The sequence below is a fragment of the Ricinus communis genome, chromosome 2 (genome assembly GCF_019578655.1).
Source record: "Ricinus communis isolate WT05 ecotype wild-type chromosome 2, ASM1957865v1, whole genome shotgun sequence".
In the NCBI taxonomy this organism is placed as follows: domain Eukaryota; kingdom Viridiplantae; phylum Streptophyta; class Magnoliopsida; order Malpighiales; family Euphorbiaceae; genus Ricinus; species Ricinus communis.
The window spans coordinates 1038938-1053796 of NC_063257.1; the positions used below are offsets into that span (position 1 = coordinate 1038938).

At 35.7% G+C, this 14859-nt stretch overlaps 4 protein-coding genes and 1 long non-coding RNA gene across 5 annotated transcripts; 2 read left to right on the forward strand and 3 right to left on the reverse strand.

The window, feature by feature from the left end:
- The first annotated feature begins 3750 nt into the window (after positions 1 to 3750).
- LOC107261085 (uncharacterized mitochondrial protein AtMg00810-like) lies at positions 3751 to 4329 on the forward strand. Its single transcript, XM_015717840.1, has one exon. The coding sequence runs from the start codon at positions 3751 to 3753 to the stop codon at positions 4327 to 4329; it is 579 nt and encodes a 192-aa protein (XP_015573326.1).
- Positions 4330 to 5843: 1514 nt separating this feature from the next.
- Positions 5844 to 9834, forward strand: LOC8274705 (CO(2)-response secreted protease). Its single transcript, XM_048371414.1, has 9 exons — positions 5844 to 6358; positions 6650 to 6909; positions 6981 to 7092; positions 7182 to 7701; positions 7985 to 8085; positions 8229 to 8471; positions 8568 to 8682; positions 8753 to 8963; positions 9052 to 9834. Exons 1-9 carry the CDS (start codon positions 6195 to 6197, stop codon positions 9621 to 9623), a joined length of 2298 nt encoding a protein of 765 aa, XP_048227371.1. The 5' UTR covers positions 5844 to 6194; the 3' UTR covers positions 9624 to 9834.
- LOC125369355 lies at positions 7736 to 8344 on the reverse strand. The gene is made up of 2 exons (XR_007214902.1): positions 8208 to 8344; positions 7736 to 8105 (listed from the first exon to the last, which is right to left on the reverse strand). It is a non-coding gene; the product is annotated as an uncharacterized LOC125369355 (long non-coding RNA).
- Positions 9835 to 9941: 107 nt separating the features above from the next.
- LOC8274704 (SKP1-like protein 1B) lies at positions 9942 to 11818 on the reverse strand. The gene is made up of 2 exons (XM_002510531.4): positions 11363 to 11818; positions 9942 to 10342 (listed from the first exon to the last, which is right to left on the reverse strand). The coding sequence occupies exons 1-2, from the start codon at positions 11660 to 11662 to the stop codon at positions 10169 to 10171; spliced, it is 474 nt and encodes a 157-aa protein (XP_002510577.1). The 5' UTR covers positions 11663 to 11818; the 3' UTR covers positions 9942 to 10168.
- Positions 11819 to 12866: 1048 nt separating this feature from the next.
- LOC8274703 (SKP1-like protein 1B) lies at positions 12867 to 14723 on the reverse strand. The gene is made up of 2 exons (XM_002510530.4): positions 14294 to 14723; positions 12867 to 13254 (listed from the first exon to the last, which is right to left on the reverse strand). The coding sequence occupies exons 1-2, from the start codon at positions 14591 to 14593 to the stop codon at positions 13081 to 13083; spliced, it is 474 nt and encodes a 157-aa protein (XP_002510576.1). The 5' UTR covers positions 14594 to 14723; the 3' UTR covers positions 12867 to 13080.
- Positions 14724 to 14859: the final 136 nt, after the last annotated feature.

A 14859-nucleotide genomic window follows, 5' to 3' on the forward strand; every position in this document is an offset into this window, starting at 1 on the left:
CAGATCAAGTGACACGTTATTGCATGGACATTAATGATCCAAAATACCCCCACATTCTTCTTCTTCTTCATTCACTACAGCAAAAAATCAAAGAAATCTAAAATTGGACAGAAGTACAAAAGAATCAAGGAAAACCCGACATTTCTCTCATTTATGAAACTGCCGTACCTTAATCAAAGTCTTAAAAAGAATAGAAAATAGAAATGACGAATTGAATGCGCAGACGATGAGGAGCTGATGAGAACCCTTAGATTTATCTGTTTAGAATGTGATTTTTGATATGTTCGGATTATGTAATAATCATCGTAAAATACCCAGAATTTAAAGAACAGATGCAGCAACATCCACTTTGAGTTTAGCTTGCTCAACCAGTATCAATAGAACATGCATCATCTGAGCTTGTTCTATTTATTCAGAGGAACGTGGGTCTTAATTTTACGTAAATTAGATCAGTCAAAAACACTTGAAATTCATATAACACACTGTTGAGAAATAAATTCATATAATAAAATAGCAAAAACTGAATAGTTAAAGAAAATATTTATATAATTTTACCATTTTTAAAAAGGATGAATACACCTGTTGGTTTAACATAATTAGTTCTTACTTAGTAAATGGCTGCTAAAACAACTTGCTCTTCTGCTTTCTAATTATGAAGTTGGATTCGATAATTATTACTTAATTATATAGCTTATTAATGAATTATTGAAACTGTATTGTCGTGGCATCAGCTTCCTGGACTTCATTTATCAATTTCCAAATATTATGAAGATTACTAAACCAAGTGAATCTACATCAGAAGAATATTATGAGATATTTGGAATCTGTAGCATATATTTCTTATTAGGCTTTCTATACCAGTAAAAATGGGGAAAAGAAACAAAATTTATTTAAAAACGAGATAGTTAATATGGAATCAAGTAACGTTGCATTAAATATAAAAGTGATACATAATTTGAAATTTTTTTATTTAAAAACGAGATAGTTAATATAGAATAAAAAGAGTGTTGGATATGCAATTAATATTTTCGGTGTTGAATAAATGTTAAAATTCTTATCGGTTAATTATTTTAGTAATTTATTAATTAATAAAATAAACTAATGGACTGATGCATCTGAATTTGAACAAATTAATGCAAGTGATGAACCGACTTCTAAATAACTTGGAAATTATTCAAAGTAACTTTGGATGGGCTATGCAATTTTGTTGCCGCTATAATTCAACTTTAAAATAAATTAAATACATATACAATAAAATTTCAATTTAATGTTTTTTAGAACTCTAACTTTTATATATAAAATTAATAGTTGTGAGTAATTAACAAGTCGTAGATTAATTAATTATTGGCCAATTATTTGATAAAAAATAGTCTATCAGTGCTCCACTAAATCATGGACTAAGCGGGCATCAGAGAATTAAAAAGTGTTTATATGATTAGTAGTTTACGCAATAGTATTATTTTCTGTCAATGCAATTAGTGGTAGGCATGCATATATACAGGATGATCTGAATATGCAATTTACTTTTTCTATTTTTATAAATTAATAAATCTTACGTTTAATAATTTTAAGTTTAAAAATTCATCAAATATATTAATTATTAATGGGTTTCTCCACGAACTTCCTACGTGCAATTTACTCCAACGTAATTGGACATCATATGAATGAAAATATCAATCTTAAGTTCATAAGATCGTAAATACATACAAACAAAAACCTGGCATGCAGTTGGCGAATACCAATTTTCGTGTAAAGAAATGAAATGTGTGACATGACTGGAGGGTGTTTAACTAAATCAATAATTTGACCAATCCGAACAATTTGATAAAACTTAAAATTAATTTATTAATTTCAAATTGTTTTAGATTGATGATAGATTTAAAAATGTCTAGAATCGATTAAAAGTGAATTGTATTTAATTTTTAAATTTAAAAATTATAATAAAATTCATCATAATCTAATATAAAGCTAAAAATTAAAATATGTATATAATACATAATTTATATAAAATTACATCAATCTTTGAAAAGGATTTATTTTATTTTATCTTATTATTTTTTTCCTAAACTCTTAAAATTATTTTTTTAACTCATAAAAAAGTGATACTGATATTTTAAATTTTACTTACTTTAACTCTATATTTTCATCTAATAACTATATAATTATATGTAATTTTTATTTATTATTTTCTAAAAAAATTTCTATTTGTATATAAATTTTAATTTTAATCTTTAGATTATATTTTAAAACCAAAACATTGTTGAGTTAGTTTTGATTTGAATAAAGACTTAGTAAAACAATAGACGTTAACAAAACGTCTTTACCTATTCTATAGGTGCTGAGATATCGTAGTGGTGAGTTCAATTCTAATAAGTTTTGACAATTTTGTGAAGAACAAGGAGTGAGACGTCAACTCACCACTGCATATACCCCTCAGTAAAACGGCGTAGCTGAACGCAAGAATCATACTATCCTTAATATGGTGCGATCCATACTCTCAGAAAAGAAGATGCCAAAGATGTTTTGGGCCGAAGCAGTCAATTGGAGCAATCATGTGCTATCGATGTCCCAGCACTGCTCTCAAGCATGTCACACCTGAGCAAGCATGGTGTGGACGAGTTCCATATGTTGCACATTTCAGAGTTTTTGGTTGCATTACCTATGCCCATATACCTAAGGAGAAACGCACAAAGCTTAATGAACGCAGCACGGAGTGTGTATTCGTTGGCTTCAGCGATGAGTCAAAGGGGTACAAATTGTTCAATGCAACCACTAATAAAACCATACTGAGCAGAGATCTTGTGTTTGACGAAGATCGACATTAGGATTGGACAACAACACATGCAATAGAGGACTTGATGCAGTTCGATTGGGAGACAACTGATACAATTGATGATGTATTGTCTGAAAAAACTTCAGAGCAAAGGAGGGAAGAAAGAGAAGTTAGTAGAAGTACTATAGTCGAAGAAAGCATCAATGGAACAAGTCTGGGTAGTACCACTACTCTGGGCAGTGCTAGTATGGCTGATCTGGGCAGTTCTGCCTCATCCGCTGCCTTGAATGAAGCTGCAGTAACACGCTCCCCTGCTGCCCTGAATGCTCCTACAGCAAGCACAGTTACTGCTGCCTCACAAAGTGAACTCCAGACTAGAAGTGGTAGAATCAGTCGCACTCCAGTATGGCTTGGTGATTATATGAGTGGAGAAGAGGTGAATGAAGAAGAGATGAATGTGACAACTGCAGACATGGTCATGATGGTCATATCCAATGACCCTAACAGTTTTGAGGAAGTTGTAAAGGAAAAACATTGGATCACTGCAATGCAGAAAGAGATTGAATCCATTGAGAAGAACAAAACATGGAGCCTGGTTGACTTGCAGAATGGAGCAAAGGTGAAAGGTGTTAAGTGGATTTATAAAAAAAAACTTGATGCAGGTGGTGCCTTAGAGAAACACAAGGCAAGGTTAGTGGCAAAAGGATATTCACAGAAGTATGGAGTTGACTATGGTGAAGTGTATGCACCGGTTGCAAGGATTGAAACAGTGAGAACCATAGTGGCGTTAGCAGCTCAAAGAAGGTGGAAAATTCTTCAATTAGACGTTAAATCTACGTTCCTTCATAGGAAACTCGAAGAAGATGTCTATGTAGAGCAACCACAGGGATTTAAGGTGAAAGACTCAGATGGGAAGGTACTCAAGCTACATAAAACACTTTATGGATTAAAGCAGGCACCAAGAGCTTGGTTTTAGGATGGAGAGATACTTCATTGAAGAAGGCTTTGGTAACTTACTTATTATAAGTGTATATGTTGATGATCTAATTTATACAAGTGACAGTGAGTACATGTTGGAAGAATTCAAAGCATCCATGATGAAGACATTCGAGATGACGGACCTGGGACTCATGAAATACTTTCTTGGGATAGAAGTGATGCAAACATTGCATGGGAACTTCATATGCCAAAAGAAGTGTGCTAAGGAGATTCTGCAGAGATTTGGCATGGAAGGATGCCAATCGGTAATGACAGCGATTGTTCCTAGAACTAGACTGCACAAAGACACGAAGGAAGCTGTAGTATGCGAGACAAACTTCAAACAGATTGTAGGTAGTCTCATGTACCTTACTACTACAAGACCTGACTTAATGTTTGGTGTAAGTCTTATTAGCAAATACATGAGTAAACCAATAACTCTGCACCTTCAAGCAGCAAAGAGGATACTAAGGTACATAAAAGGCACAATTGATTATGGCATTATGTACAGGAGGTATGGTGGAGGACTTGTTGGCTTCACCGACAGTGATTATGCTGGTGATTTAGATGATCGATGAAGCACCTCGGGGTATGTCTTTACGATTGGTGGAGGGGCAGTTTATTGGTTGTCCAAAAAGCAACCAATTGTGACACTATCAAGCACTGAAGCGGAATTTGTAGCAGCTGCTAGATGCTCAAGCCAAGCAGTCTGGTTTAGGAGAATATGCGAGCAACTTGGTTGTACACATGAAGAAGGAATAATCATATTTTATGACAACAGTTCAACTATCAAGCTCTCTAAGAATCCAGTAATGCAAGGAAGAAGTCGGCACATCGATGTTCGTTATTACTTTTTAAGTGAGCTAGTTCAAAATGGAATAATTAAACTGGAATTCTGTGGCACCAAGGATCAAATTGCAGATTTGATGACCAAACCTTTGCAGACAAAAGCCTTCATCAAGTTCAGGAGTCAGCTGGGAGTTCAAAAGGAAGTTGATTAAGCTAACTTGTGTTCCACAGTTAACTTAAGGGAGGGATTGTTGAGTTAGTTTTGAATTGAATAAAGACTTAGTAAAACAATAGACATTAACAAAATGTCTTTATCTATTCTATAGGTGCTGAGATATCGTAGGGAACTGTTAAGATATGTATTTGAATTTTTCTTGCTGTAAACTTAGCTATATATTAGTCAATCATTTACATGAATAATTATGTAGTTATTAGCTTATCTGTTAGCTGTGTTTGTCCGCAAATATTCTAACAAACATAATAAACTTAAATTTATTAATCTTTCAATTTTAAAAAATATATTCGACTAATATAATTTAAATTAACATATAACTTTTAAATCAATCAACCCTGCATACTGACGTATCAATTGAAGGAAGCAGTGGGCGCATCTCTCTAGTTAGCTCCCACAACATAAACAAATGTTGATGATAAAAAACATTGAAAGTGAATTTTTGTTATTAATTATCGAAAATTATATTTCCTAAAACTCGACAGTGGTAGCCCTGTCCAACACGTTTTTCTTATTGCCAAACTAAAATTGATACCCATCAGAAGTTATTGTCCTCTCATATTATGAAAAGAATGATGAAAAGTTCAAAGAGAACGTGCACCAAAATTATGAGTTATACAAATCATGATTATCTTTTTCTGAAAAGAAGCATATATTGTTTCTATGTCCATTGCAAAGAAACAAGATCGAATAATATAAGTGCTGCCTAAAAGCCTCCATTTTCGTACGTTTCATCGACCCTTTTTTTTTTATGGGGGTTCCATTTTAATCTAATTCACCCTGTAGTTATTATCATCAAGCCTGAAATCAAATATAATGCAGTAATGTAAGTAAACCCAATTGATATATAACTCTTATTTGATTATTTACTTAATCTGACAAGAATCTATAATTATAAAAACTTATGGTTGTTATTGTGCACTCCACTAGCACTCGCTTCTTCTTGAACAAAGAAAATTACATCTATTTTAAGAAATTCACAGAATCCTTTTAATTCTTTTTTTTTTTTTCATTCTTCCAGTGTTGTTATTGTCATTACCACAACATAATCACTTTCCGGTAATTTAGAAAGCTATCCATCTAAATTGCATGAGTGATTCAGTTGCTAAATTTTTGCGTTAGGAGTTTGAGAAATATTTCTCATCTTTACCTATCTCCACTTAAAATCGACACCACCGCCACCTGCTAATGGAGAAAAGATGAGCAATGGCGCACTATTAAGTGGATATTAACAAATATGAGATCGACGGGTGTGCGATTACGGAATTGCATGCACAATATTGCTATATTATAAATAAGATTATCTGTTTAGGACGAGAGCTCTATATATCAGTCTTAGTCAATAGCCATAGCCGTATCTCTCTCTATCACTAACTCTGAAAAGAGACAGCTTCTTTGTCCTCCTTGGATCAGTTCAAAGCCATGAAAGCTCTTTTCGAATTCTTTCTTCTTTTTCTTGTGTCTTTTCTGATAGAAACAGGAGCAGCTGCAGTAGTAAGGGATGGTGTTTATATAGTTTACATGGGGGCTGGCAATGGCTACTTGGATGACGACTATGTCCAGCTTTTGAGCTCTGTATCCAAACAGTGAGTATTTCAATCAATTACTCTTTTTTCCTTTAAGTTGGTAGCAATCTACAATATTGAGTTACAAACCACATAAAAGACAATCATGTAGTACTAGTGGGGGGACCTTTTTATCTTTGCCCACTTCCTAAGAAGTTGGACTGTTCTCAGTTTGGTATGGCTTTTATATCTTTCCGGAATTAGACTGGACAGGGAGATGGATCAGAGAATGAGAGAAGCGGAAGGAAAATAATATTCCGAAACTGTTAACCTATTCAATTAGATAAAATTATGTAACTTGTTTTATTCCAGGAAAAAGAATGCTGTAGTATACAGCTATAGACATGGGTTCTCAGGGTTTGCTGCTCGTTTGTCAGAAGCTGAGGCTCGAGCAATGGCAAAGAAGCCTGGAGTTGCATCGGTTTTTGCCGATCCTGTCCTCCAACTCCACACAACTCATTCATGGGACTTCCTGAAGTACCAAACTGATATTGAGATTGACAAATATCCCACTTCAGAATCTAGCTCATCCTCTAATGGGTTGGACACAGTTATTGGACTCATAGATTCAGGTGAACCTCAAGTGCTACTCAAATTCCTAGAGAATAGTTATTCTGTTTTCTAACGGTGAGGTGGATTTTAGGAATCTGGCCTGAATCAGAGAGTTTCAGCGACAAGGATATGGGTTCAATTCCATCAACCTGGAAGGGAACCTGTGTTGAAGGTTACAACTTCAACACATCCAACTGCAATAGGTAACGATGCTCTGTCGGGCAGAGTTGCATCATCAAATTTTGTTCGCTTTATTACTTGACATCTGAGTCTTTGATTCGTCTCTCAACAGAAAACTCGTTGGAGCTAGATTTTACGATAGCCCTGACGATGACGAAGATAAAATATATCAAACGCCTAGGGACATGATTGGACATGGCAGTCATGTTGCTTCAACTGCTGCAGGAGCTGTGGTGCCGCATGCATCTTACTATGGTCTGGCTGAGGGGAGTGCAAAAGGTGGCTCCCCGGGATCAAGAATTGCTGCATATAGAGTATGTTCGGAGAATGGATGCTATGGATCCAGCATTTTAAAAGCATTTGATGATGCAATTGCGGATGGTGTTAGTATACTATCTGTATCAGTCGGTGCGCCATCATCATTTATTCCAGATCTAAACAAGGATCCAATTGCCATCGGTGCATTTCATGCGGTTGAGAATGGGATCACTGTCGTCTGCTCTGCAGGGAACGATGGGCCTGACCCAGAAACTGTTGTGAATGCTGCACCCTGGATTCTGACAGTTGCTGCTACTACCATTGACAGGGATTTTGAGTCGGATCTTGTTTTGGGCGGAAACAAAGTGATCAAGGTAATTATACTTTTCCCACAAACCAGCTTGCAGCTCTTCATAATTTAGAGGTCTGTTAGACAGAATTATTACTAGCAGTCACGATACATCACCTCATTTAACAAATAAATTGATTACAGGATCAAGAGTCCTGTTTCTATTCTAACAATGATTCTATTATGATGCCAACCGAGCACGGTGATTATATATGGATCAGGGTTGCCTTCTGATCCATGTTCAGATCACATATACCTTTAAACAATACGTTGTTTGAAAATTGACGAGCTCATACTTCTCACTTCAGGGTGAAGGCATAAATTTTGCTAATATCGGCAAATATCCACTGCACCCTCTGATATATGCAAAGGCAGCCAAGACAGCTAATGGGGATGAAGATGATGCCAGGTGTGCAATACGTAGGCTGTCTACAAATAACAATAGCTTTAAAACCCTGTTACTTGCAGAAAGAAAAAGAAAGTTTAACAATTTATATGAACCCTAGACTTCTTTGGCTCTAATATTTATACCTTAAACATGTTCTGCTTCAGAAACTGCAGGCCAGATTCCATGGATAAGGATATGATCAAAGGAAAGATTGTATTCTGTGATAATGAAGATGGTGAATTATCAGAGAATCAGAAGAAGGAAGAAGTGCAAAAATTGGGAGGAATTGGTTTAGTTTTAGTTGATGACAAGACAAGGGCAGTTGCAGCTTCTTATAAGGAATTTCCAATGACTCTCATCAGTTCAGAGGATGCTGCTGAAATCCTTTCCTATATTAACTCAACTAAGTAAGGCAATGATTACTATCTTCATCTGAAGATAAAAATCAGCTTTGCAATCGGAAAACCTATTTAAGTATTGACAAATTTCATAATATTTCACAGAGATCCAGTTGCAACGATTTTACCTACCACAACAGTGACAAATTATAAGCCAGCGCCAATGGTTGCATACTTCTCAGCTAGAGGTCCTTCTTCCATCGCAAGGAACATCCTGAAGGCAAAGTCTCACGATCCTGCTATCTGATGGTTTTCATGACTGAATTCTTACCTTCGTAATCTCTTTGCAGCCCGATATTGCAGCACCAGGAGTCAACATAATTGCAGCATGGAAGGGTAATGATACAGGAGAGGCTCTTAAAGGTCAAGAACCGCCACTATTCAACGTGATCTCAGGAACTTCCATGTCATGTCCACATGTTTCTGGAATTGCTGCAGAGGTAAAATCTCAGAATCCTACATGGAGCCCTTCTGCAATCAAATCAGCCATTATGACAACAGGTTAAGATCCAAGACCAAAAATTTTAAATTGTAAAATTTGAGTTCCATCCGTCTAATAACTCCAATTTCCTTCCTTATTTGACCCCAGCGTCCCAAACGAACAATGTTAAGGCTCACATAACGACAGATTCAGGTGTCGAAGCAACAGCTTATGATTATGGGGCGGGAGAAGTAGGCACAAGTGGACCACTGCAACCGGGACTAGTTTATGAGACTAGCACCATTGACTACTTGAACTTTCTTTGCTATATTGGATATGATACATCCACAGTAAGAGTAATCTCGAAAAATCTTCCCCATGGTTTTGCTTGCCTGAAGGATTCGAGCACTGATCTTATATCCAATATCAACTATCCATCCATAGCAATTTTCAACCTCTCTGTAAATCAGAGTAAGATGGTAAGCAGGACTCTGACAAACGTTGGTGGAGATGGTGATACAACATACACTGCAATCATTTATGCGCCTCCCGGTCTGGAAGTTGGAGTCGGTCCAACGCCACTACAATTTACAAAGAACGGACAGAAACTGAGCTATACAGCTTATTTCAAGGCACTTTCAGTTCTAGATGATGATGATGTGTTTGGAGCAATTACATGGACTAATGGAAAATTTAAAGTCCGGATACCATTTGTTGTAAGCAGTAGGAGCAGCAAGTGACTAGAAACCATGTATGTTACATAGATATAGCTTAAATAAATAATGGCTGTTGCACCACTCATCAACTCTAGTTAGTAGTCCAAATACGTAAATCCAAGTCATGATGCCATCAAACCTGTGAGTAATGCTCGCCATATCACTGTTAATTGCTATAACTTCTGTTAATTTTTTCTTTCTAAATTTGACTTATTTAATTAGGGACTAGCTAGTACATTTTGTTTGTCATCTTTAATCATAATCACAATATCATAGATTCTAAAATACAAATGAAACCGCAATCAAGTGTTGCAGAAATGCACCATGTCATAACAAGCAAAGTGGATAACAGAGTCAACATTAGATATTTAAGCACAAAGTTTCCATAAATGAACAGTATATACCATATTGACATAATGAAAGGATTACAACCAGATATCAGAGTTGGTGACTGTTCTGGATAGGAAATGGAGCAGTAAAATAACAAGCACTTGCAGGGCAATAATCCTTAAACATCCATGTCCAACATCAGAAAGAAACTAGGAATACAGACACGTTTTCCTGGTCTTTTACTCAAATGCCCACTGGTTCTCTCTGCGAACTTCCTCCTCTTCCTCGGGAGTAAAGTCATTCTTGATGTTGAAAGTTTTGCGGATCTCCTCTGGAGTTTTTCCCTTGATCATGTCTGCCACTGTCTGACAAGTTAGATCCAGCAAGCTCTTGATGTTCAGATAATTGGCAGCCTAAAACCCAAACAGAAGTTCAGGTCAAAATGAGTTCTCTTCTTTAAGTGGCGCATCAAATGTTTAAGAGTGTTAAAAAACCATTCGCTGACGACATGATCTGAGACAGACTTAGCAGACAGCTATGCAAATGCCATGCATTTTCTTGCAAAGAATCAGCATAATACCATTCCAGAGAATAGCTGATTGCTATCTTAGCCATGGTGTTGATCGTTAGTTGCACATTGAAAACCATAACTGAACTTTCAATAGGCAACAATTTCCTCCAAAGCACATGTGTGATTGCTTGGATCTATTACCATATAGTTACAAATTGAAGACAGACAACATACACACCACTCTAAAGCAAGCACAAATTTTTGCCAAGAAAAGGTAAGGCAGAATGGCATCAACGCAAATGCAAATGCTATTTTTTCATTTCTAGAATACTAATGCTTCTTGCTTCAGATTTAGTTTTAGTAAATCTCATTTCACAAGGGAAAAATGAGCATCTCACTAACAGGCCCTTCAACTTCTCTTGCTGCAATTTCTTCTATGATGCAAAAACTCATATTCAGCTGTTCTGATTTAATTCGTTCTTAATGTCACAAACTACATGAAGTAAGAATCTACATTTCTACTTTTTTTCTTAAGAGAAAAAAAGAAAACCACAACACCTAAGAAAAATAACCATCTCAATGTCATAGACTCGACTGTATCTGTATCATGAGACCTGACAGAGTTGCACGCTGGCTAAAGTGATAGACTATAAACAAAAATTACAAAAAAAACATTTAAAATCCAAATTAAATCAAAATAAATGGAAAGGCATAAGCAGATCCAATAGTTGAGATTGAAATTCCTCTAATTCAACTACTAGCCCTAATCGCTGATTCACTTATCAAAGACCTATTAAGATAAATATCGTCATTATTTTTGCATAAAAAGAAAAACAAAAGTTGAAACCCTAGAAATAGCAGAATTTCATATCTAAAAATAAAAACGCGAAATTTCTTTTTTAACAAAAAAGGGAAAACAAACCAGGATAAGATCGAAGAGAGTAGCCTGATCAACTTTGACGAATTCAGCGTCCCAGGCTTTAAGGTCATCATCAGCAGAAGAAGGACGATCTTCGGATTTAGGAGTCTCGACGTGCTTCTTGCAGTACTCAATTACCTTAGAAAGGATCTTGCTTGTTACATTAGGCAGAGGGATTCCGCTATCGGCGCAATCGTCCTCTATCATGTGCTTTATCGTCTGCGATTCCAGCGCCACCAACTCCTCCACCTCAAATGTCTCTCCATCTGAGCTTTTTAGCGTTATTTTCTTCCCTGCTGACATTTTTTCTTCTTCTTCTTCTTCTTCTTAGAATTTTTTTTTTTTTTTTTATCCTGTTGCTGCTTCCAGTATTCGTCGAGAACCCCTGGTAGGCTGATCCTGTGGACAGATAAGGGCAGAGATTTTATTGATAGAGACGAACCTCCTAGATCATGGACTTGGACATAATGCACGGTGGAGATCACTATATTGAAATTGGGAAATGATCCAGTGTGCTCGTCTACACCTTGAGTCTCTGCCTCCCCGACTAATTCTTGTAAGTTCTAACATTTAATCATCATTTTAGACTTTTAGCGCTAAGAACGCATTTCTGTGGATATTCATAGGCAATTAGGCATAAACATTTGCATTACTTCCTGTTAAATATGACATAATAGTTTATTATTGGTCACAACCATCTTTTTATCCGCCCGTACTGGGAAAATAAATAATTAGAATTCTGTCTAAGCATTCACTAACATTTTAATTTTACTTGAAGAAGACTGTTATCTAACACCAACAAAATCACCAATTATTATCAATCACTACCCAACTAGTTCCATTTATTTGTCAAAACCCTTCTTCACCAACACCTCAGTATAACTATTTTTTATGAACATGTCATATTTAATTCATTTAGATATTTATTAATTAAAATAAAAAAGTTAATTACACATGCAGTTATGCTCTCTTTAAAACAACAATACTAATCTTTCAAATTAAATTAAATTATCTAAATTATTAAAAAATAAATATCGATATATTAAATATAAAATGATAGAAAAGATATTATTTTTATAGATTTTTATTTTTATTTTTTGGATTATTATAGTTGAGAAGACAATAATAGTGGTAGCCGTGGTGGCAAACGCGATACGACTAGTAGAAATAAAAGAAATTCCGATGTACATGATAGTGAGACCACTTTGAACCAAGTAACATTTCATAAATTCAAAAAAAAATAATTTAAAAAAAAAAACCTAAAAAATTGAACACAAGCCACAAGAACAGTGGCCAAATGAACTTTATTCCGACTAATCTTTCTTTTCTATGAGTTTTGACCAAAAGTTCTATATGAATGCACGGTATTGCTAAGGGGTCATTGGTGTACCAATCTTCTCAGCGTTGATCCAATGGTTTTGGCCATAGCAGAAAACCAGTCACCGATATTTCTGAATATAGGCTCACTTTTACTATACCCTTTGCCATTTTGACATGAGCAAAACTCTGCTGAGAACGCATTCCAGTTTATATTCCTGCACTTCATCATGCTTATTTATGACCAAAGCATAAAACACTGCATCGATATGGCTTCTACATCGATAAAGGCAACAAACAATATACTGATAGCAGCTGTTTGCAAAGCCATAATCCCTAAACGCCAAAGTCAAGCACAAAAAGAAAAGAACTACAAATACAGATATATTATTTCACAAAGCCCTTCACTCAAAGGCCCACTGATTTTCTCTCCGAACTTCCTCTTCTTCTTCTGGTGTAAAGTCATTCTTGATGTTGAAAGTCTTCCGTATCTCCTCTGGTGTTTTTCCCTTGATCATATCGGCCACAGTCTGACAAGTCAGATCCAGCAAACTCTTGATGTTCAGATAATTGGCAGCCTAAAAACCATACAGAAATTTAAGTCAATACATGAGATCGCTCCCTCCAATGGTGTAAAGGGCTAAAAACAATAACAATAATGTAACTTCATAAGCATGGCACACGTGGAACAAATTTAGGCAAACAGCTCTGTAGGGCATGCGATTTGTTCGGAGAAAGTATGTTGCTCCTTAAAAGCGCTTTAAGCATTACATCGTTTAGGGTCATAGCTTAGAGCCACCACATCCCTCCTCTTGCTTATTAGTCACATGTGAAATTGGAACATAACTCATAGAAATTATATCAAAAATTCAACAGGCAGTATATGTTCTTTGATGCACCTACATGACCACTTGAAATCTGCCATGATACTTGTCAGAGACAGCATATGCAACACCATTGAGAAATAAGCATGCTTTGGGAAGAAATGCAAAGAGAAAATAAAGCATGGGCAATAATGCTATCATTCAAAAGAATGTCCAAATGAATTAGACTTTGTCAAAAAATATTCAAAACAGATCACCTAAGATTATTTCCCATCTCTACAAGTAGGAATAAAATCTAAATGCATAAAAACATCTGCCACAGTGAAGCTATGCGACTTCAACACTGCTTCTGAAAGCAAAGATCTTTCTTTACACAGTAAGCTGAAATTATCTCTCGTTTTGTTCAGAATATCCATGATAGCTACTCCAGTAATTCCATAATGAAACTCCTTAACTAAGGTTCTCAATACTGCAGAACAATTAGCTGTCACTATATTTCCATTGCTAGTCGCTCATCCCAATTTTTGCTTGTTAACTAAACCAAGCATCTAGGTCTTAAAAAATACGATTTCATTCTCGTTGCAACAATAGCAAAAACGTGACCAAAAGAAAACGATAAAAAATAAAATAAAATTAAAACCCCATAAATACTCAGCAAAAATTAATCTAGAAAATAAAATAAAATAAACTAACAAGATCATGAACCCTAAAACAGAAAACTAAGATCAAATCAAGCAAAATAAAAAGCTCAGATATAATAAAATCGATAAAATTAAAAAGAAGAGAGACGAACCAATATAAGATCAAATAAAGTAGCTTGATCAACTTTAACAAACTCAGCATCCCAAGTCTTAAGCTCATCGTCAACAGAAGAAGGCCGATCGTCAGACTTAGAAGTTTCAACGTGCTTCTTACAATACTCAATCACCTTAGAGAGTATTTTGCTGGTGACATTAGGAAGAGGTATGCCGTTATCGGCGCAGTCATCTTCGATCATATGCTTAATTGTTTGCGATTCAAGCGCCACCGCTTCGTCCACCTCAAAAGTCTCACCGTCAGAACTCTTCAAAGTGATTTTCCTGCTAGTTGACATTGGTCAACGCTTTTCTGATTAGGTTTAAGCTGTCTTCTTCTTCTTCGTTCGGATGAGAGTGAGACCGCCAGATCCCTACTGTCGAGTGGAGAGAACAGTAGACGCACGTGTCCATTTTGGAGAATCTGTGTTTGGGAAAGTGAACCGCCATTGCTCTTTACACGTGGGAACTCCCACACCCTAGTTTTTTTTTTTAGTACTCGGGCTGGGCTTGACCCAATACAAGAAAGCTCTTTGAGCTCATTTCTAAAAAACTTTATTACTAA